This window comes from Pseudorasbora parva, chromosome 7, assembly GCF_024679245.1.
Source record: "Pseudorasbora parva isolate DD20220531a chromosome 7, ASM2467924v1, whole genome shotgun sequence".
In the NCBI taxonomy this organism is placed as follows: Eukaryota; Metazoa; Chordata; class Actinopteri; order Cypriniformes; family Gobionidae; genus Pseudorasbora; species Pseudorasbora parva.
Genome location: NC_090178.1, coordinates 36392876 through 36417547, shown reverse-complemented (window position 1 = coordinate 36417547; position 24672 = coordinate 36392876). Strand labels below are relative to the sequence as shown.

General features: G+C 37.7%; 1 protein-coding gene across 2 annotated transcripts in view; it reads left to right on the top strand.

Moving 5' to 3' along the window:
* Window positions 1–24672, top strand: part of snrka (SNF related kinase a) — a 77440-nt gene that overhangs the window by 3283 nt on the left and 49485 nt on the right. For both annotated transcript variants that reach the window (XM_067449208.1, XM_067449207.1), the window contains exon 2: window positions 5537–6254. In XM_067449208.1, the coding sequence (XP_067305309.1) occupies window positions 5666–6254 (589 nt within the window). In that variant the 5' untranslated portion in view covers window positions 5537–5665. The remainder of the gene's footprint in view (window positions 1–5536; window positions 6255–24672) is intronic.

The window sequence follows — 24672 nt, the reverse complement described above, 5'->3', positions numbered from 1 at the left end:
AGGTATGTATCGAATAATGATTTTAGGGTATATAGTTACAGCCCTAGATTTTATATATACACTTTTTATTTAATGTAAATTTGTTTAAATGTTGAATTGTCTATGTCTTAAAGTATCAAATGCGTTTTTGTTTTTCGGAGGAATGGTTCATAGTGAGTGACAACTGATATCTGTATGCATTTTGTGTAAGCACTCTGCTGTACTATACAGTCTGCTATAAAAAAATTGCATATTTTTGCCTCTGAATAAAACTGAGCTGTTTTTCCCCCTCACATATAATCTCCATATTCTCAATATCATAATAAATGGGACATAAAACTAAAAGCCTGATGTATCAAATTTGATACAAACGGTAAACCAGATTTTGTTTAAAGGTGTAATAAACCTAAAAAAAATAAAAAAAAATGTCTGTGTGTATATATATATATATATATATATATATATATATATATATATATATATATATATATATATATATATATATATATATATATATATATATATATATATATATATATATATATTTGACTATTATTTCATTTGTCAGGCTTTACAGGGTTAACTTTGATCTCACCTGTGCAATAAGAGCGAGAGACTGTGCAATATTACACAACAGTTACATTCCTGCCAATGATCAGTCATTCACCGACAGATTGTTGGCTGATATGCTTGCAAATCAGGAATTCTCCAAAAAGGTGGAGCTGTTGCTGTGTAATTGTGAAAGGACCGTAAATGTATTCTGATTTTAGTATTTTACATTGGAACGTTCAAGGAAGAGGTTGAATGTTCGGCTGGGGTCATTTGAATCCATTACGACTGCATGGTAATTGGTAGCTGGCCAGTATTAGGCATTACATCAGGATTTGATTTATTTAAGCTTTGCTGTAGGCTGTTCAATAGGCAAGCTGAAGTCTGAAATGCTATTTGTGGTAATCTCCCACTTTTGTTGTGTACAAAACGATTTGGATCATCTGGGCCGCCTTGTTTGGAAGAAGTCCAGATTTGATATATGCATACTAATATTATCCTTATAATTTTCATCACTTCAATCAATGTGGGTTTTGGGATTGATATCAGCTGTTTATGATGAAAACATAATCACTAGTGCAGGGGAACAATAATCAGAATCCTTGAACAACTGCTCCTCTTACACCACACAACAAGCTCTGTTTTATGAAAGGAGAAGGACATTTTCTTTGGTTGAACAAAAGATGGTGTAGTGGCCTGTAGTGTTCATTGTTAATGAACCAAGCTATTATTCGTGTACTATGAAACCATTATGTAAATTTAATGGATTTTGCAGTCTAATTTATAGTGTTTGCTAAGGCAAATATGCTGCTGCTTCTAATATTTATAACTGTAGGTACTTTATTAAAGGTGTAGGTCACCCAAAAGTAAAAATCTGTCATTTATTTGTGTTGTCAAAATACTTTGATATGTATCGAAACTGAAATATTTGAAATGGTTCCATTAAACCTTCAATACACTGACAGATGCTCACCAATGAAGAAGTGACACACTTTTCTCACTCACTCGTCTCATTCACTCCAGTTGAACAGTGCTTGTATTGCACATAATTTTACTAATTCAGGCAGGTTTCATGCTCACACCAGTGTGAACTACATAAGTGGCGCTCTCATAAAGCCACCTCTCAAACAGCTTGAGTTGCAAGTACCTAAATGAGTTAGACTGGGTAAACCCAGCCCGGTCTGCCGACAATTTGGTTTCGCCCTTCAGCTTAGTCTGAAAACCTGTACATTAATTTCTATTGCTTCTGTTACACTTTTGCGGGAGCCAATCACAGACTGGCTTATCCACCTGGCGCGCTATTGGCCGGTTTAACATGGAGACTGATCGAGAAGCGATGGGCCGTTGCCCGTTGATCACGCCTCTTGCGGTTTGATTGGTTGAAGGACTATCCAATTGCAAACAGAGTCATTTAAATTATGCTCGTTGATCACGCCTCTTGTGCAGTAGAAAATACAGAGCAGACTCGCCAGACCAATGTTCACTTTTAAATTGAGCTTGGTCTGGTGATAGCCAGACAACAAATGAGTGACTTACTGCGCTTAAAAGGTCAAATACATTCAAATTTATGTCAAGATGGGTGTTTGCGAGTATTCAGGTGAACACAAGCTAGTTTTGGAACGTAAATAGTTGAGAGAGAACTTTTGTGCAACAGTAGGCTATATTGGATCAGTGCATTTGTTCTTAACCTGATATCTCCCTAATACTGAATAACTTGTGTAATTTTAACTGTAAGCATTAATCTGTATTTCATTTTTACAATGAAGACTGTCCAGGGTTATCCGTTGTACATTTGATTACTTTAATTTCTGTAGTATTTCTTACCTGAATATACTGCTAGAACCACCTGAAAAACCTAAAGCTGCGTTTCATTTATTTGTGCTTTTGTTTTCAATTTGCTAATTTGATTCAAATTTCAAGAATCGATTCGATTCCGATTCTCAAGATCTTGAATCGATTATCATTCGATCCGATCTGATCCGATCCGATCTTTGAAATTTAGATAAGTGTTTTTAAAGAAAGCATTTTTTCTAGCTGTTACCTGAATATTACAGGACTGTGGTTATGCAACATATTGATACTGTTATTATAGACATTCACCTGCAAATTAATGGAGTATTAATGGTTGTAAAGAACAACTGTGCGCTGTGGAGAGGGCACGTGCTGTCATGACAAGCCAGCCATTACAACTTCCTTGGCAGTAAGCACGCACTGCAGTGAGAACGGCTGTGATGTAAGCCGCGTTCTCGACGTATCCAGCAGCCCGAGTTCTCTCGTCTACCTTACTGTAGTATTCTCTGTCCGCCGCGGTAACGAGAGAGGAGGAAGAGTGAGTGGAAAACTCGGTCTGTCCACGGCGCTTCTTCAGCACGGCCGCTGCGGTATAGTGACGAGAGCTTCGGCTTGAGTTTGTTTACCTACTCCAGTATTCTCTGTCCGTGGCGGTTCTGGAGTTTTCAAAGCTGCCATGTTCGTTGTTTTAATGTCCTTCCAACTCTCGCGCATGCGTGAATTCAATGATGCGGCAAATTAAAATTCACAGGGAAAATGTAGGCCTATTATTGAATCGATCCTCTGAGTTACGGATTGATCTTTAGAAATTAATATGAAAATCGATTCAGAATTGGTGAATAGAATTTTTTATTTTTTTTCTCCAACACAGCCCTAATGGCAGGATATATGGCATATATCGAAAATCAATATTTTTCAAAGTTCGAAATTCCAGTATCATGACAGCGCTATTATTTAATCACCCAGATGTTGCAAAACTTGGTCTTTCATTCTTCTGTAGAACATAAAATAATTTCATGCAATATCACCCGTTAGATCATCCAGAAATAAAGAAATACATTTTCCTATTGATATGTATTTTAATGAGAATTTTTTTAATGTAAAAAATGTAAAAACGTGAACTTCTTGTCTTGATCTGACAATAAAGAGCAGTTTAAAAACACAATTAATGGTCTGGTTTCTACAACTTTTATTAGGAGCAAAAATCTACCTTTAAACATGAATACACATGAATTGGCTACTCTGAGTCCAGATTCATTTTAAGGCTTTGGGATGTGCTAGAGGAGACTTGACAGAGTGCTTGACTCTTGCATTTAAATTAAGATGTGCATCGATTTTTGTATATAACGTGACCATTTGAGCCTGATTAATCTTGACATTGTCATCCTGGAATATGACCATGATGTGGCCTACATGGTTGTTTAAGAAATGAAAAAATACACTCCATCAATTAGGGTTGAAAGAACTGTTGCCAAACATATAATAATGATCCTATCATTGGGTGCGTTTACATGCACACCAGTAAGCTGATTACTCCAAAAAATCAGCTTATTGAAATCAGTTTTCCCCGTTTACATGCAAACCAGTAAACTGACAACGCAAGTAAACCGCGTTTATATGACTATTAATAAACCTGGTTATTTCTTTGTAGTGACGTCAAAAATAATAATGTCCGTATAATATATCTGACTCGGGAGTTTTTCAAATGTTACATCAGTTGTGATGTTAAATAAAGTGTGCGCGTGTCAGCGGGAGATTTACGGCTCATATTATCCCTCATGCAGCGGTGATGCAGCGTTTTACCTGAACCTCATCTACTTCTGCAGCATGAGATGAAAAGAACACATCTTTACAATTTTCTCGGTCTTAAAAGAGTCTGCTTTGTGAAATATGTCCGTTTTCCATGCAAAACGCTAGCTCGCTCTGAATTTGAATTTGCCAAAGTCCAAACTACTTTTTTTGTGGGTTGGGCAGTGTATTTTTGGCCATGTCGACCCTACCTAGATATCATTGTTAACATCTGAACTTTAAATTATCACAGTACTTCTGTCTGTGATCATTTGATTTATTTTGACCATTGATAAGTTTTATTGATTAAATTATTATCGACAATTAATAGCATCAAGTTTTGCACAGTAAATCACCACTCAAATTTCCTTCAGAAAATAGAAAATATAGTGCTAATTATGTTACTTTTATGTATGTGTTTTAGCACCCTCCATTCATTTCTTCTTGATGAGTGACATGACTTTTGGAGATAAGGAGAATATATAGGATGCTGTGAACATGTGAAAGTCATGGCCACTCACATGGCAGTCATCTCCGGCACTGGCCTGAGGTTAATGCCACTAAAATTGAATCAGCGCTTTTAGGAGGCAGCCCCTCTTCTGGAGCACCAGCTTACTTGCCAGACATGTGGCTTTTATTTTTTCTCTAACGAGAGGAAATCAATACAAATCTATGATGGTCCATGTCGAAGGCCTGTGGCAATGGATCCACTCTGTAGCTTTGCATGATGGGATTACTCCAATTTTCAGTAAAATCTGCTGTTGGATCATATAAACATGTGAAGTCTTTATTTTTTGAAACTAGAATAAAGAGTTAAGATCGACTCTAGTCCTAAAGCTAAGTTAGTTTATTATTCTCTTTGAAATGATCGATTCTGATTGGACAAACTGTATATTTTTGACCTTTACACAGTTTAACAAGCATGACTAGTAGACTACATTCCTTACATAACATATCATTTTAGAAAAGCCTTGACTTGACTTTTAATGTTGTATTCTATTCCATTATTAATAATTTCTGTTTTTGATCTGTATTGATGTTTCTATAAATTTAAATCTTGTCTTTTTCTTTATTTTATCAGTTTTTTGCCCTCTCTTGTAAAGTGCCTTGAGCAGCTACCTTTAACTGTCTACATATTAAAAAGGAGTATATAAAACTATATTTTTAGATGTCTTTAGATGAAAAAAAACGTTCACCACGATATTTATAGATGGTAAAACCTTCAGTAAATTTGGTTACCCATGGGTAAAATTGGTTAATGTAATGGCCTTCGGAAAGCCATTGGCCCCCATAGAGCTTTAAGGTCTTTAATGTGACATCAACATGCAAGATTACAAACATTATAAAATGATAATTGTGACTTTTATCAATTTTTGACTGTTTACATTCGTATGACTAATTTTTGTACTGGTATATCTCTGATTAACAGGAACCTACCATCATGGCATTGCCGTTACCAGCCAATGTGCTAAAGTGAGCTGGATTTACCCTCCGGTTTAAGCCCCGCCCCTCCCCCAGGGGCCACACCCCCCTCCAGCCCACCGGAGGACCAGCAATCATGGCTGGAATCAAGCGCGGGTACGACGGAAAGATCGCTGGGCTGTATGACCTGGACAAGACACTCGGCCGCGGCCATTTCGCCGTGGTCAAACTGGCGCGTCACGTCTTCACCGGCGAAAAAGTGGCAGTCAAGGTAATCGACAAGACCAAGCTTGACACGGTCGCGACCGGTCACCTCTTCCAGGAGGTCCGCTGTATGAAACTAGTCCAGCATCCCAACATCGTTCGGCTCTACGAGGTCATCGACACACAGACCAAGCTCTACCTGATCTTGGAGCTCGGCGATGGCGGTGACATGTTTGATTACATCATGAAGCACGAGGAGGGATTGAATGAGGAGCTGGCAAAGAAATATTTCGCCCAGATAGTGCACGCCATCTCGTACTGTCACCGGTTGCATGTGGTTCACCGTGACCTGAAGCCAGAGAATGTGGTGTTCTTTGAGAAACAGGGCCTGGTCAAGCTCACGGACTTTGGCTTCAGTAATAAGTTTCAGCCGGGAAAGAAGCTGACCACCAGCTGTGGCTCGCTGGCTTATTCTGCCCCTGAGATCTTGCTGGGAGATGAGTATGATGCACCTGCTGTGGGTAAGTGCCTGTTTAACTCTGCTCACTAATTCACAATCCAAAGTACAAAACAAAGATTCAGTGTCTTGAAAAACAGTGATATTTCTCATGTGTAGAGATGTTGCTGTTCAGCACATTTTTGGATAGCTGATATAACTTTATTTACCCTCAAAATAAAATGAATTGTAGCCAGGCACATTATCATAATCTAAAGTTTTTATAGCTTATTGCCAGGACAAAATGTCTCATTTTCGTTGGTTTCATTTAAAGAAAGTGTAAGTAAAATTGTGGCCAAAACTGGTACTACAATTACTTTCAAATGACTGTAGAGCGGTGGATCCCCTCTCCCTCTCCCCCCTGACTCGAGGTTGCCAGATAGGCTGCAGGAACATCTGTAGCTGCAGCTGTGGTAACTAGAGCAGAGCTGGCAACCCGAATGCCAAAACACTACTGACTTCGTGATTGGTCGATAGGTGGAGGGCGGAGCTTAAGGCCAAAACACAACATGTCAACATCAACTCAATCATTTGAGGGCTGCAACAACATATAAGTATTTGATATAAGTATTTGAAATGAATATGATTTCTTAAAGGACAACTGCGGTGAGAAATGAACCTAGGTGTAATTAAAAGATGGTTGCAAGGTAGATCGTTCTCTGGGATGCGTTTTCATGAATATAGAATGTAAAGAGTTTTATTTCTAAAAACAGATTAGCTTATAACACTAGTCTATGGGGCACCGGGTAGTGAAAGTAAATCGCTAGTTAATACCACTAACAAGGCTCAAAATAGCCTCACACTAACACAGTAGCATAATGAGGGTCCCTACATGCAAACCGAAACATTGAGAACTTAGTAAGTGTACAAACAGTTTAATAAGAAGATACTTTATAAAGTCCGTTCACGGACAGGTGCCATCTTGGAAAACAGTCTCGACTCGTCGAGCGACGAGATCTCTGCTAAGTGATGAACTGTGACTTGGAATCTCATATGGTCCGTTGTTTCCGGAAGAAAACACTGAACGCGACAGAGAAAATAAATAAATAAAAATAAAAATGTCCATGTTATTACATTACGCAAACTTAATTCCTATCGACCAGCTCACGTAGAATAGCGCTCGTGGATCGATTCGTTGAGACTCTTTTCCAAGATGGCGCCTGTCCGTGAACGCGAAATGCACTATGTTTATAAAGTATCTTCTTATTAAACTGTTTGTACTCTTACAAAGTTCTCAATGCTTCGGTTTGCATGTAGGGACCCTCATTATGCTACCGTGTTAGTGTGAGGCTATTTTGAGCCTTGTTAGTGGTATTAACTAGCGATTTAAGTTCACTACCCTGTGTCTACCCTGTGCCTCATAGACAAGCGTTATAAGCTAATCTGTTTTTAGAGATAAAACTCTTTACATTAGATTTTCATGAAAACGCATCCCAGAGAACGATCTACTCGGTAACCATCTGTTAATTACCCCTAGGTTCATTTCTCACCGGAGTTGTCCTTTAATGTCTAGTGACCTATCAGGACCATTTTATGATTAATTGAAATACATTTCTTACATACAGTTCACATACAAGTATTTGAAACTGTCAGAGCAGACATAAAGTTTGACTTGACATTCACCCGAGATCGCATTGAGGCACTCAGGATGTCACATGACTTTCATCAAGCTCCACCTACTGTCAGAGAGTAAATTTGCTTCTTCAATCAAGATGTCTGCTGAATGCGAAAGTCAGCCCAAATTTCCAGGCCTGACATTTGTGTTGGTGTGAAACAGGCTTGTACAATTAGCAGAGCTGCTTTTCAAGCATTGATTCTGGTTACAGGTGACCTCTAAACCGACAAATGGCGTGTAAATAGTGTTTGTGTTTCTAACATGCATGCATTTGCCATATGATAAACCGCCCCGGTGTGAGCAGGACTGACCTGCATCATATTCTATTGATTTTATTATCTGTCGCTGTAAGGCACCTTAATACTGCTGTCGAAAACATGGCTTAACCTCTTTAATTATAAAACATGTCAGAACAACCCCCCCCTTAAGCCTAGAGACTCCAAATGTGGTTTTTCTCATCAGTTAGAAAGAGAAACTGACATTTGAGCTTCAAGTTCTGGATTATTAGGCCACGGATTCCTGAAGTGCGTTGGCGGAATCCTTTCGTCATCGTCCTGTTGGCTCCTTGAGATAATGAACAAGAGCTTGCAAGTTGATGCAGGTTTAGGCCTAAACTTTCCAAAGAGGTGATAGAGGCGATAGGCATGTCGGGGCATGCAAAACTCCGATCTATCCACTGGCCAGTACAGGGAGGCAAAGGACAGAGTCCTTTCTAAGTACACTCATCTCATGCCTTTTTTTGCACTTGATATGAAATATTCAAATCTGATAACAGTAACACCTAATTTAATGAATTACTGTAGCCATGATGGTTAGAAACTGTATGAACATTTTTAAACAAAATGCTATAAAGCTATAAGTTACAAAAATGTAGCACTAAAATAAGTAGTACCATATCAGTTATTGGCAGCTATTGGATACTTTTTTCTCTATATATTTAAAAGCATGTTCATTTCTCCTAGTTTTAAATGTAGAATATCCTCAACATTCACAATTTGTTAAATCTTTTAACTAATTCTATTAATACATTTGCTCTAATAAAAAATGCTACATTAACCGTTACAGTGTAATTATACATTTAAGTACTGAATAATATCAATTAACTACATCTACTTACTATAGGGTTTTAGGATTAGGGTAACTTGCATGTAATTATGCAAATTGTATAGTTATTACTGTAGTAACTATGCAAAATGTGCAACAATGACACTGTAAAATAAAGTTGTACCATGTTTTGTATTTTTTTTGTTTTTTTTGACAATGTCAAATTGTAGGCCATTTAAAGACATTAGTTGGTTAAAAGGAAGAAAAAAAAAGAAGAAAAAAAAGTATCGTCATGTCTGTATAGACCACAATTGTAATATTTTATCTCTAATAATAAACCTAATATCCATAGAAAAGAGGTGTGTTAGTGCTATAAAGCTTTAATTTAAGCAGTGTTTAAAGTGTTATTCCAGTGCAGATAGCACTTGGTTAAGCTTTGTACACATTTGTACAGTAACTGTCACAACACTGCAATCATAGAGACATCGTCTTTGGTTAATTGTATTTCTTGCCCTTATACAGGCAGGTGGTGGGACAGTTAATCCGCTCTTTGTTTGAGCTGAGCTTCCCAGCCGGAGTCCTGATTAAACACACTTTATTGACACTGTCAGTGTGATCAAATAGGCATTGTGCTCTGATGCCGGCGGGTTCCCTGCTGAGGTGATATCTGGTTTCGCTTCCTAATCGATAATAATTTGTCTTGTGTTTGGCTGGGAAACCTATTTAATACCTCAATGTGCTCCTGGAAAGATGCACCTCTGTGAAACAGAGAAAGATCCTGGAGCAAAGTATATTTAGACCACAACTGACATTAAATATTTGTGTTTATTTCTTGTGCAGTTCATACTAGGGCTGGGTATAGATATACGATATATATCTTAATATCTTTACAGGAAAAATAACCCCCAACAAATATGCCAAATATCATAGTCATAATATTTTTATTGAAGTGCAAAGAGGTAGTCAGTTCATGTAGGAACAATGTGCTTTTGACATAAAAAACAAACAAAAAAAAACATACATAATAATACATACAATTACATACATAATAATAATTTAACTGTGAAATAAAAGAAATAATACATATAGCCTTAATTCTTTTCATTCATTTCATGCCTTCAAAACATGAATCAAAGACTCCCTTTTTTTACAGTTAAAGTAAACAGTAAGCATTTTGCAGAAAGATTGGAGCATATGACTGAGATATAAATAAACTGATTTTGTCATAACACCACTTCCTGTTAAATTTGTATCAAAATTCAAACAGTAAGGCTAGATGTCGCGCTCTACTAAAGCGTGAGCGCCTCACAATGCGGATTATGTAGGCTACACGTGAGGCGAGCTTCCCTTCTTTTCCAGTTACAGAACGAAATATGAACGTCAGAAGGTAGGCTATATGATACAGTAGAGCTTACAGAAGAGCACTGTGTCTCAGGACACCCAGGATGTCGCGTTTTTCCCTCTTGGTTAAAACATGCATAAACCTATTCATCATAATCCCGTGATAAAGCTGACAATATAATAATAATTATGATATTGCAATAGTTTTTAAATGATTTTAAATAATATGTGATCATTTTGACATTTTAACCGAAAACCATGCGATCAGTTAGACACAAATCATAAACTAACATGATTGCGACTGAGAGTGCGTCTCGCACCAATAGTGTCAATCACCTGACTGTGGGTGAAACTTGCGATTTGAACTATGATGAACATATTTCTTTATGAATTTTAGCAAGCAGTTGTGTTAGAAGGAAAATCATGGTCTCCAAACTGAGTCTTGAACAACGCACGTGCTTGTCAACATGATAACTAATCCTCACCTGGTTGCGAACGCCGCCGTGTTCAATGAGACAACACACGAGTGGAGGGGGATCAAAAGCAACGAGGCGGGAGGTGCGCGAGCACAACACAGAGAAGGCAAACAAGCAAAGTGGCGGAATCTGAATTAAATATAAACAATATATCGATATATACGATATGTCAAAATCCATATCGAGTTTAAAAAATATCGCCCACCCCTAGTTCATACTATGGCCACGTTCATATAGCAACAGAATATGGTCGGCAGTCCTGTATTTGAGTCCTTAATAACTTCATGCGCTCATACATAGTTCAGTTATTTACGGCAGTGACAATCGCATTCTATAACCAAACTCGCACCAGTAAATTTTCAGGTGCATTCTTTAAGAATCTGCACTGTGTGAAAGGAACTAGACTGGAAAACAGTGAGTGAAAACTGTTCTGTGCTGCAAAAACAAGTGTCGACCGTGTTTTAGTGTGTGGTTTTGTGTAACTTACAGTGACGGAGAATTGAGTTGTGTGTAAACTGAAGGTTTTAGATCAGAGGTTTCCAAACTCGGTCCTGGAGGCCCACTGTCCGTTTGAAAGATTCAGTGGACTGTTTACATGAGACGTTATCTGAACCAATCTGGGGTTTACATGTGCTGACTTTCAGTCGGAATCAGTTTGTGACATGCGCGCACAGTTTCTGCTGCATCAGACGCTCTCAGTCCTCTCCAGCAGCTGGAATGTGTTCACGGTTGCCATAGCAACTCCCAACGACCACCAGGACTTATATGGTTTTATAAAAGCTATTTATTTATTGTAAAGTGTAATAATCATCTCAGAAAAAAATATTCTTCTGTCAGGTGGAGTTGAAGTGCCTGGGACAAACGCTGTCAAGATGAGAGGGTTTAGTCAGGCTAAGTCTGTCTCATTATGCCAACATTATCTTCATAACTTCTTACGAAACAAAACGTTTACCCCTCCGAAAAATGAACTTTCCTCTCTTGTCAACATTATAGCCTGATGTGTGCGCGGCGCTTGCTTTTCAGTGGTGAAGGCACACACTTTAATACCAGTTACTTTAAAGGGTGGGTGAAACAGTCAGTTTCAGTCAATCTCATGTCAATCTTAAGTACCTATAGAGTAGTATTGCATCCTTTATATCTCCGAAAAGTCTTTAGTTTTATTATATTTATAAAAGAAATATAGGCTGTACCGAGTCTTTCCGGAAAAAAAACGAGAGCCTGGAGGCGTATCGTGTGGGTGGAGCTAAAGAATTACGATCGCGCAAAGCGGTGACGTCCTCAAGCGTGGACAAACCCTTGCTATTGATCTCAGCTAATACAGATAATGATCCAGAATCATTCGGAGGCTGAAATAAATTGAACAGGAGAAACAGCAACAGCAGGACGTCCGTCTCTGTGGTATGGACTGTATTTAGTGGCCTGTCAACATTTGTGTGTCTTTACTCGTAGTTATGAGGACATGATTCGGTTAATGGACTATTGTATGCGACTAAACCTTAGCAGTAGCAAGGAAAACGGTTTTGCACGTCAGACTAGTGTAACGTTATACATAGAACAATGGAGTAACCGTTAGCGCATTTGAATGACGAAGCACGCGATCGTGTCATTTACTGATGTTTACTCACGCGACGATAGCCAACAGCATAGACATTTGAAGCAGTTTTACTCACCGGCTGCTTCCAAAACAGGACCAAACCTTTATCGCTGGGACCGCTCCGTCAAAAACACACTTCTTGGAGTGTGGAGATCCACTTTGCGATGCGACTGAAGCGATGTTGTGAAGCTTCCCGTCATTTCTGCGTTCAAATCGGTTCAAATGCAGCGCTGCCTTCCCGGAATGCTGTGCTGAAGCGTTGAAGTCGCTTGATGTCACCCATAGGAATAAAGTGGAGCGCGGCGCGCGACATAAGTGTTCACTGGCGACTGGATCTGCAGCTGAGCGAGTGTTTATGGGCGTGCATTTCCTCTCTCGCTCTAGTCACGCGAGCGCGCACCCTACCGGGAGAAGAGCCGTACGGCCTATACAAGGACCTTGCGCTTTATTAACGTCAACTTGTGAGAAACCGGAAGGAGTATTTTTGACAAAGAAATACTAAGTCAAACGTCCAACATTAGTTTTTGAAACTTTGTCTATGTTTAGGATGGGAATCCAAGTAAAAGCTCAGTATGCATGAAACAGCATTTCACCCCCCCTTTAAGAAAGACAGCACTCGCATATGAGCAGTATTTCTTAATTTGCGTCAGGAGTCAGGACGTGAGTTCAGAGAGTCACTGTTTACTAAACAGTGGAAGCATGACCAAAGCCCTATTCGGACGGAAATCGTTTCTCATGTGGACGCCCATAAAATTACAGTTGCATGCTATGCATCAGTGATAAAATTCGTGCATCCGAAAGGCGATTTATTCACATGGTGGAATTTTGTGATCCTACGAACCTGGGAACGCACTGCTCACGTGGTCAGTCAAATGATTGTCTTATTACTGTTTAAAAAATAAGAAGATAGGATGTCATTTAAAAAAAGAGAGAGAGAAATAAGCGGAAGTAAGTAAATACAGTCTCTTTAGATGAGGTAAATTAATGCTGCTAATTTAACGTATATTATGTTAATTACTGCCATAATAATGGTCCATTTCAAATGTTTACTAGGTTTTTCTTCGCTTTCTCTTTTGAGCGGTAATAAAAGATTTTTCTTGTAAATAATTTCCAGCATTTCCGTAATAAAAGTGTATGCTAAATGAGCTTTAAAATGCATCTAAATTACAGCGAAGCGCACACCCCACGGTGCTCTGCAGTGGTCAAAAAGGATATAAACAGGGAATTTTCAAGCAATCTCTTTTTGAAAACACAAGATGTGGATTCGGACAGCAGTTAAATTATCACACGTTCATGGTGTTTGTCTAAAAACAGTAGGTAATTTGGCCAGGGATTTTTATGCAGATGGTGGGAGAAAAACACTGACATTCTGAATTCGGATGGCAAAAAAAAAAATCACAGACTAACCCTTGTAAATTATGAAAATAGCTTACGACCCCACGAGATACAATTACCGTCTGAATAGGACTAAAGAAAGCAATAGATAAATGCATGAGAAATTCCGGACTCTGACCTGAAGCGCACGCACACGCCTTTCATCCGCTTTTCATATCAGATGTGTTCCAATGAAACAAAGCAGCTCTTAAAGGGCAAGACCTAATATTCTGTGTGATTTAATTTTAATCAAGGAACAACAAAAAATAGAAAACCACCCCATGCTTGACTGAATAACTTATAAAATATATTGAATAAAATATATATTTATTCTGAATCAGTGTATAGTGTTAATGTAAAGAGTGAAGACTGCAGGTTTTTTATATATGATTATTTATTTATTTCGTGAATGCTACTGTTAAAGGTGCACTATGTTGTATTTTTGCAGTAAAATATCCCAAAACCACTAGGCCTAGAACCTCTATTTTTAAGAGTGTAGTATGACATGTTTGTTGTTGTTGGTTTCCTCCACTTCTCAAATTTTATCTCACAATCAAGCCAAGGTTAACTTAAGCCGTGTTTCCACAGCAGCAACTTTTCCCAGGAGCTAGGGACTTTTGGGTGGTCCTTTGTGTTTTTTGACCACAGAAACCAGGGTCTAAATGAAGTTCCGGGTAAAAATGTCCCCCTAAAAACGTCCCTGCTTGCGGGGTAGCTCTTTTTCAAAGTTCAGGGACTTTTGGGGGTGGGACTTGGGCACTGAACATGCTGATTGTTTGAGTTCACACTCACGCATTTTATTTCAACATAAAAGTCGTGCAGTAAGAGTATTGAATCAACAATGGAGTTTAAAAATACGATAGACAACGAAGTTCAGGCTTCTAGGGAAAGCATTTTTGTTTTTTGTTTTAAATGTTTTTTTATTTTAATTTTTTTGCATTCCAAACAATTGGAAATACCACAAATCAAATTATATTATTATGTTTAGAGGTCAGCCGATAGTGGATTTTACCGATAGCTAGGTTGGACCACGCTTGCCGATAACCGATTTATCGACCGATAGTTTTTAAAAAGATACTAGATTAAAATAATAATAATAATAGTAATAATAATAACAACAAATTAAAAAAAAACACACAAAACGGTGCTGAACTTTATTACAAGAAATAAAAAAAACAGTACTGAACCATGAAAATGTTCTAAATTGCATATGTTAATATGAAGTTCTAACAGAAAAAAAATCTACAGAAAATAACTAAAACATTAAAATATTACAAATAAATGTTTCTTTAGCTATAACCTAGAAACATGTAAGTGAATGTCAGGTAACAGACTGCAAGTCCCATTAGTTAACAAGGATTTATTAGCTTATTTAGCTAGCTTAGATGAATGATATGCAATATACATTTTACACCGTGTAATAATAGTTGAGCAATACAAATTCATGTTATGAAGCGCATAAAAACAGTTCATAGTGCATAAAAAAGGTTAACAAATAAAACTAACAATGAATAATACTTCTACAGCATTTATTAACCTTACTTAATGTTACAAATGGAATATTGGATATAATGTATTATAATGGATTACTGTATTATATTAGGCCTAAGTGTTATTTCATATAAAACCAAACAGTTTGCTTTTGTAGAACACTTGACGGTTTTCTTATCAAAATAACAAAATATGTATTGAAATCGAATGCGTTTCTGATGTGTTTATATTTCTGCCGGATGCATGACCATACAGTCTGGTTTCTTACATCACCTAGTAAGTTTTTACATCGCTTTAACTGCTTGAGGTAAATGTTACTGCTAATGTTAGCATTTCCTCTCAGCCTCGACGACAAAGTAAAGTACATCCATACTGCTGTTCCTTTGCTGCTAAAGCATCTAGTCACCAAAAAAATAACTTTATAATGATTTGGCAACATGTACTGAAGTGTTCTGTATTCATACCGTTCCCCTTTCGGTGTTTTAAACGCACGTCAGATGTGTCAGCGCGCTCTGTGTAGCGTTCGGTGAAGCGCGTAGCCTCACGTGTCCTCACGTGTTAATGTAAACCGTGATCTTTTTTTTTGGCCTCTAGAGGCTGCTCTCGTGCTATATAATACCAGCAGACCCTTCTCAGAGCTCTCGTAGGCTACTGACAACACCCTTCTCAGCCGCTCCCGCAACGGACGCAAACCGGAAAAACTATCGGTATTGATTTTTGGCAATAACCGATTGTTCCACCAATTAGCTATTGGTGCCGATTAATCGGCAAATCCGATGAATCGGTCGACCTCTAATTATGTTTTAAATGCTTGACCTGTTCTTGATGTTTGATCTGCAGTGATATGACATTCTTTTAAGTCTAATTTAATTTAAGATTAGAGTGTAATATTTGTCTAGCACTGTCTGTGTTTTTAAATGAGCAGCCTCAGGCAGAGACTAGATGATTATTAGACTAGCATGCATTTATTTTTATATGATTTCATGTAATGACAGGGATTTTATACAGGACGCTGGATGACATACCTCTGTCTCTGACAAAGAAATCAGAGTCTTAATTACTGGCCTTTTTTGAGATTACAAAAGTAATCCTATGGAAAATTGTGTCCTTAGATGCTAATTAAATAAATGTCCTCATCATGTGATGGCAAACTAGAAGCTTCTTTGGATCAACATTATGTCCTTGTAATCTTAAATATTTATTATTTTTTGCAACACTCAAATTTTCCATGTTTTTCTTAGGCTCTGTAGTGTGGATGTTTGTTCGATTTGTTGTATGATAATCTAAACACTGGAAGCACAAGCTGAATTCCAGGACTATGAACACTGATGTTGGTTGGCTTATTGGCATTAATAACAGTAGAGTTCATAAGGCTTTTGGTTTGTTTTTGAAGGATTAGTTCACTTTAAAATTAAAACTTCCTAATAATGTACTTACCCCCATCTCATTCAAGATGTTTGCGTCTTTCTTTCTTCAGTCAAAAAGAAATACATTTTTGTGGAAAACATTCCTCGATTTTTTTTTTCTTCACATAATGGACTTCAATGGCAAACAAAATGTTGAAGGTCCAAATCAATGCAGTTTCAAAGGGCTTTGAAAGCTTTTTAGAGCCTGCACAGTCCCAGCTGAGGAATTGAGGAATCTAGTGAAACCATCCGTCATTTTCAAGAAAAAATGTAAATTATCAGGAAATTTTCATTTTGAAGTGGACTAATAGTGGACTAAACATAACTTATTTTAATAATCAAGATTTATCAACAGGACTAAACTTGAAATTACTGCAAAGCATAAAAAGCGGTGCATCAGCATTTGTTCACCTTGTCCAGGCAGATAAGAAAATGTCTCCATTATGCACTTTCAGAAAGTCACATCTGGTTCTGAACAGCTTTACATTGGCCTTGTGTATGTGTATCACATCCATCTAGATCCCTGTCCATTTAGTCATCTGAAACCATCACCAAAGGCAAGCGTGTTTACTCTGACACACACACACACACACACACACACACTGGTGCCTGAAGTGCAGCTAGCGTGTGAATGTTCTCCACTTTCTTCCACACTTCAAGCAGAGTCCCTCAGCTCAAGTCGACAGCTCAGTTTCACCTCCTAGAGTGTCTCACACCTGCTATAAATGACTATCTGAAGTTAACTTTCATCAGAGCATCATAAAATGGCAAACACTATAGTTTCTGCATTTTGTCTTAATGCTTTTAGGGTTCAATTCATAGTCGTCCAAGTTGTTGCATCACTTAATGTACTATAACAGTGATATTAAAGGACAAATCCGGTGACAAAATGAACCTGGGGTAATTAACACATGGTTACCGAGAAGATCGTTCTCTGGGATGCGTTTTTATGAAAATCGAATGTAAAGAGTTTTATCTCTAAAAATAGATTAGCTTATAACGCTTGTCTATGAGGCACAGGGTAGTGAACTTAAATCGCTAGTTAATACCACTAACAAGGCTCAAAATAGCCTCACACTAACATGGTAGCATAATGAGGGTCCCCACATGCAAACCGAAACATTGAGAACTTTGTAACTGTACAAACAGTTTGATAAGAAGATACTTTATAAAGACAGTCCATTACCTGTTTACAGACAGGCGCCATCTTGGAAAAAAAGTCTAGATGAGGCGAGCCATGAACGCTGTGTTAAGCCGGGTGCACACTGTGCGATTTTGGCCACGATTTGGCCGTCTGAGACAAATTTAGCAAATCCTAAAAGATTCCTCAGATCCTAGGCTAAAATCTGATGCCTTTGGTCATTAGTTTGACATGTTCACCGGCAGCCGATTAATGAGCGCTGCGATCAAATTTTACCTCAGACGAAATTCTGGCAGTGTCAGAAGATTTGGCACACAATCCTGCAGTGTGACTTCTCCTACGACAACAGTCAAATATCTCGGTTTTTCAAGACAAACTATGACCAAAACGAGAGCTAGAGATTTATTTGTAGCCAGCATTTCAGTCCCGCGTGTAATGCAGCTCACTGTCACTCAACGCGTCATTCAGTGATGATATAAAGCTCCGGGTGAGTTTTCTTGCGCGCGTCCGCTTTTAGCACGCCTTCACTATCGTGCAGTCTGACATTAATGACAACTGAGATCTTACAGTGTGACACGGCTTACATCGGGGATCATGTTCGTACAGTCTGACAAGGGACATTCACAAAGCATTTTGAAAAATCGCAGTGTGCAGGACCCATTAAGCGATGAACTGTGACTTGGAATCTCATATGGTCCGTTGTTTCCGGAAGAAAGCACTGAACGCAACAGAAAATAAAATAAAAATAAAATTACAATTTCCGTGTTAATAGATTTCCCAAACTTAATTCCTATTGATCAGCTCACTTAGCACAGCGTTCGTGGGTTGACTCGTCAAGACAGTCAAAAGTTTTCCAATATGGCTCCCGTCCGTAACGGGTAATGTACTGTCTTTATAAAGTGTCTTCTTAATAAACTGTTTGTTCACTTACAAAGTTCTCAATGCTTCGGTTTGCATGTAGGGACCCTCATTATGCTATTGTGTTAGTGTGAGGCTATTTTGAGCCTTGTTAGTGGTATTAACTAGCGATTTAATTTCACTTGCTCTGACTTATCCTGTGCCCCATAGACAAGCGTTATAAGCTAATCTGTTTTTAGAGATAAAGCTCTTTACATTCGATTTTCATGAAAACGCATCCCAGAGAACGATCTACTCTGTAAGCATGTGTTAATTACCCTTAGGTTCATTTTTCACCCGAGTTGTCCTTTAAAAGCTCAAATTCAATTTACATCTTTTTGATGTATACTGCATACTATGTACAGGCGAGTATATGAGCCAAGAATATGAACACAATGCGTCTTCTTTATAATGGGTTTCGATGGGGAAAACACCTAACGAGAAACCTTGTGTTGCACTGATATTATGTGTTCATCTGCTTCCCTGTACAAAGTATGCAGCATCAATAAGGTGTATATTGAATTTGGTATTTTAATATCACTGTCTTACTGCATTTTACTGACTACAAACATGGTAAAAATGATTGGCGGGCAATAGAGAAAAGTCTTGTTTTGCCTTCCAGGTTGGCGTTCCTATAAGCGTGTCACCACACGCGAAAACTATGAATGATATGCTTGGCGGTATGACGGTATAAGAGTCATTTAGTGAAATGTAATCACTTTTAGATATAGGAATTTGCATTAAAGCTAAACATTATAAGAAAAAAATAAGTACATCGAATGTATACAGTTTAGAAAGTTCAAAGTACTGACATTTGAACTGCTGTCTGACAAATGACTGCATTCAAACAACCAAATTGTACTCTATGGAGACTGTGCATGGCTTATAGTGTGTGTGTGTGTGTGAGCAGTATAATGCAAATTCCTGTCTTGGTGAGATATTAATAATAACAGTCAAAATGGATCAATGCATTAAGCCTTGGCAGTGCATTAGGCTAACAGACCTGCCACTGTCTATTATGTCATAAATATTAATAAAGCAACAATATTAGCAACAAAAAAAAAAAAACCTCACTGCATTTAATTTATTACTGACCGTTTGCTCGATTAGCAATTTGAAAAAAACTTGGAACATTGTTTACGTGAGCAATACTTTATGGCATTGCGGCATTGTTTTATTTTAATATTGTTTATAGCAATATTGAACTATTTAAATATGTGTTTTTAGGAGTGCTTTATTTTTTTGGTGTAGTATTGACATTGATATCTAGAGAATGATATTTTCACTATTATTATGGATTATGTTGGTATCATCAAGACATCTTTAACCATTAGACTGAAACTGCCAAAAGTCAAGAGTGGATAGACAGTGCAGTGGGTAATCCCTTGTCTGTTGAACATAAGAATCTTTTTTCAAAAACATTTAACGCGCACGCATGCGTAAGAAAGAAAGAAAGAAAGAAAGAAAGAAAGAAAGAAAGAAAGAAAGAAAGAAAGAAAGAAAGAAAGAAAGAGAAAAGATTCCTTCTTTAGCCAACCTATAGCACAGACTAATGTCACCAGGACTCATCTGACTAGCCCTGAATGTCATTCTGTTTGGTGAGGTAGGCCTACATCAGCATTGGGATAGGCTAGTTAACAGTGAATGACTCTATGCATGTGTTAGAGGAAATGATGCAGCACCACGCTGCTCTTCTAAGAACTCCTCTGAAGTTGGTTACTGGAGAGGAGAACTGGTGCGGTGAGCTCACTAGAGAAAGTTGCCAAGTGACTAATCCCCAATCACTAATTAAAGCACCAGCGAGGCACACATGCTGCCTGCACGCTTATGCGAGTCCTGCCACTTCTGCTGCACTGGCACCACAACGAGGGGACGGCAGTGGGGTGTATCTTCTACATCCTCCTTGTCTCCTCCTGTGTCTCTTCTTCTTCTGTGATGTGCAGCACTGAAGCTCTGGTTTGGGAAGGGAGGGAGCAGAACATGAATATACCACGAGATGGATGGTGCAGGCTATTAAAGGAAATTGAGGAACTATGTTTAGAGTGGCGTATTTTCGTGATTTTGCCTGATACAGGTGTTCAATGTGAAATCTACCCAGAGGGCCATTAATCGCAGCCGCTGGTTGCTATGGAACCAGGTGTATCCGGCACATGTGAGGTTTTCCAGAGACGTGTGGCCCCTGTTCAGATCACTCATCAGACCTGAAACAAGCACACAGGAACAAGACTCCAGGTGCAGGGGTACTAATGCGCTCCACTCTTTTAAGGCTCAACAATATTTTTTTTTGCCAGGCCCATTCAGAACAGTAGTTCAGTGTGCACTTTCTCAGCTAATAATTGTTGTAACCTTTTCTATGCTTCAGAAAAAGCTGTATATTTTAGTTTGAAAAAAATCTTAACCATACAGCAAATCATTTATTAAGTTTGTAATTTAGAACACTCGCTAGAAATTAACAGCGACATTTTAATAAATCATAAATCAACAATTAATTTCATGAACACGCTTTATTTGAAAAGATAATAGTATTCCATTCGTTTGTAATTTTAAAGTCACTCAACTGATCAATTCATTAACAACTACACATTGTATCAGCCAGATAACAGAGCCTAGGTGATTTTAAGGGGACCTATTATGTCCCTTTTTACAATATATCAAACAAGTCTCTGATGTCTCCAGAGTGAATGTGAAATTCTAAGCTTGTAATACCTCACAAATATTTTTTTATAGCATGTTAAAATTGTCACATTTTGTCCCTTTAAATGCAAATGAGCCGGTGCTCCTGGCACCCTTTTAAAAAGGGGGCAAATTTTTAAGAGCTCATGCATCAACAAATCCCGCCCCTCGGATTGAGCCCTGTCAATGGTGAGTTTCCAGACCAAACATCTTGATGTGGGTCTGGCTTGTCAGGCTAGACTAACCCAGCAATTAGGTTGTTTTAATCCTGTGGTTGGGTTAAATATTTGCTTAAGACAACCCAATCGCTGGGTTAAAACAACACAACTGCTGGGTTAGTACCTATTTGACACAACATTGGATTGTTTTTTGCTCAGAATTTTTTAGAGTGTAGTTTAGTTTAATTAGGGTTATAGCTTATTTTGTCATCTTGCTTTTATCCACTATTAGTACAAGCCTGTTGTAGCGGACTCTGTCTGAATGATGGGCAAAACTTTTTTTTAATGAAGATTATTGAAGAGTTTTATGAAGATTATTGTGCATCACACAAAAGATGAAGCGTCCAGTAAATCACAGTAAGAGCGGAATAAAACACAGTACACGTGCACATCAAAGTCTTATCCATAAACACCATCTCTTGCTTTCATTGTCATTGCCATACACAGTGAATTAAAGAAAAACAGAAAAAACCCTAACAGTAAACAAATATATACAGACCTTATGCCTTTTCGAGGGGTGATCAATAAACTGGTATCCCAGTTAAACAATAAACTTTATATCCCTAAACCAACGCAGATAAACTGTAATAAAAGTGCGCACACTTCGATTTTAATTAAATAAATATATGCACATTATGTTAGTGAAGAGCGGCTCTGTGATCAGGAGTAAACACTGCTCCGTCTGAAAGACTGCGACTTTGAGTCGCTTTAACCTGCATTTGAAAAAAAGCAAAATAGTAATGTCATACATCTTCACAAACTACTAATGTGCAGTGTTGTAACAAAATACGTTTAATAACACGTTTTAACACTTAAAATGGTCAGTCGAGTGTTTGTGAGCTGTGGCTTATCACAGAATGAGGCAGACGATGAATAATTTTATAGTATCCTATACAGTGGTGAAGTCTATGTCAATCAGCACTGCACAGCCTACTATTATTTTTACTGCATATACTACTTATTATGAAAATACCCGAAAAGGCTTGAGGAACTCAAATACACACTATATCTCAATGCGGTCGTGTTATTGTCTTTCTATCTTCCTACAGCGCTAGTGTCACATTAGGGATTTCCTCCTAAGGCAAATGTGGCGCTTCTGCTCGAGGGTGCCCTCTGGCGTCCAGTATGAATGAAACTTTTGGGTGAAAAATAAATTTGACAATCCATATGTTTTTCTTCAATGTACATGAGTCTCCCAGTGAGAGGCTCTGTGGCTAATTTTAATAATAAGAGGCTCAAAATGTAAACCCGCCCACCCTTTTTAAAAAAAAACAATAAATCCTTAGACCTTTCTAATGATTTTTAGTCATAGGCTTTCTGCATATTAACATGTAACCCACCAGTTTTTTTTTTTTTTTGTAAAATAAAATAATAATAATAATAATAATAATAATAATAATAATTATTATTATTATTATTATTATTATTATTATTATTATTATTATTATATTTATTCTTAAATACTCTACAATAAAATTTGTATTATTAAAAAAAGTAATATTTCCTATTTTGTTAAATATTTTTTATTTAGCAATAATAATAATCATAATTATTGTTATTAGTCATATTAATATATAAATACAAAATGTTATATACACACAGTTTTCATTTGTAAAAAAAAAATCGCATTTTAAACCGCAAATCGCAATTTTACCAGAATAATCGCAATTAGATATTTCCCCCAAATCGTGCAGCCCTAGTTCCTTTGTATCGACCCTCGTTCACAAAGCAGTAAAATGATTCACATAGACATAAACTAATTTAGGTACATGGGGCGCATTCCCTTCAAAAATAAAACTAATCCACTGCGTCTTTAGCAGCTCTGACATAACACAAAGACCGTATGTTCAGTCTTACATCCAACAACAAAACACTTGAGTTGCTTACAAGACATTCTTGTCGCTACAGCAGCCCTGGAGAAAATGGCAGACAGGATAAAACTTCATCAGCAGTCGTGGGTGGGGCCTGTACAAAGTGACATCATTTTGCCCAGAATCTGTGAACGTGAGACATTGCTTATGATTTATGGGGATTCAAAAAATTAGGGGGTGGATTTTTATCATTATATGGTGGTTGTGTACAAACACTGCCAACACACATTTATGTTAAAGTCATCTGTGATCTTTGAATGACAGTTTTTTTCACATGCTCACATCAAGATTGGTTTCCCTCATGGTGCATTCTACAGATTAAATGTTTTGGTTCATCGTTTTTTTTTTTTTTTTTTTTTTTTTTTTTTCTGAACACTGAGGACTCAGAGCACTGAGCTGAGAACATTATTAATGTCTAAAAATAAAATTGACTAGCCTTCCCCAGTTGGTATTCTCTGTTGTCGCAGGTGTCTATGTGCAGTGATTAGGCACTTTATTTGTTTTGTGCGCATGTTTTTGCACGCAACTTTCCTTGTACACCAACACACGCACACGCACACGCACACGCACACGCACACGCACACGCACACACACACACACACACACACAAACACACACACATTTCTCAGACAGCGAGTCTTCAATAGCTGTCTAACCTTTGATTCAATAGGATTCTTTATATTGTGTAAAGACACAGAAGGTCTGCACACACAGTGGTCAGAGGTGATGGAGCAAATGAAGGCAAAGCTTTTCAATTCCTCTTTGACCTATTGCCGTCAAAAAAGGATGTGCTACAAATCTGTCCCTTTCAGTTCCTGATGGAGCATCAGTTGGAGCACACCGATGCCACAGACATACTAAAACCCTTTAGTCCTGCTCTGAAATGTAAACAGTCCTTATTGTTTTGGTCCCCTTGGATTCAGGTCAGCAGTTGCAGGATGTTATTAGACCATTGAGTGGGTCAGCTGTGGATGTTATATATTTGGCAAAACTGGAAAACACAAGACCTTTGTTAAAAAAACCACATGCAGCATCCTGGTCAGCAGTGTTCTTGTAAGGCTGCATATCTTAAAAACATGGTTCTGAAATGTCATGCGTTTCTTTAAACTTAATAACAAATGTTGTCTTATTAATTTGTTTTATATGTTGTGTAAGTGTTCAGACACCCTGAGGCATTGTATATGTAACAAAAAATTAGTTGTGACTTGTTATATAAGCACAGGGTAACTAACGTTTAATCAAATGTTAGATGAGGGTACTTTTTATGACTTAACATTTGCGTAATCTGTAATTACAGACATC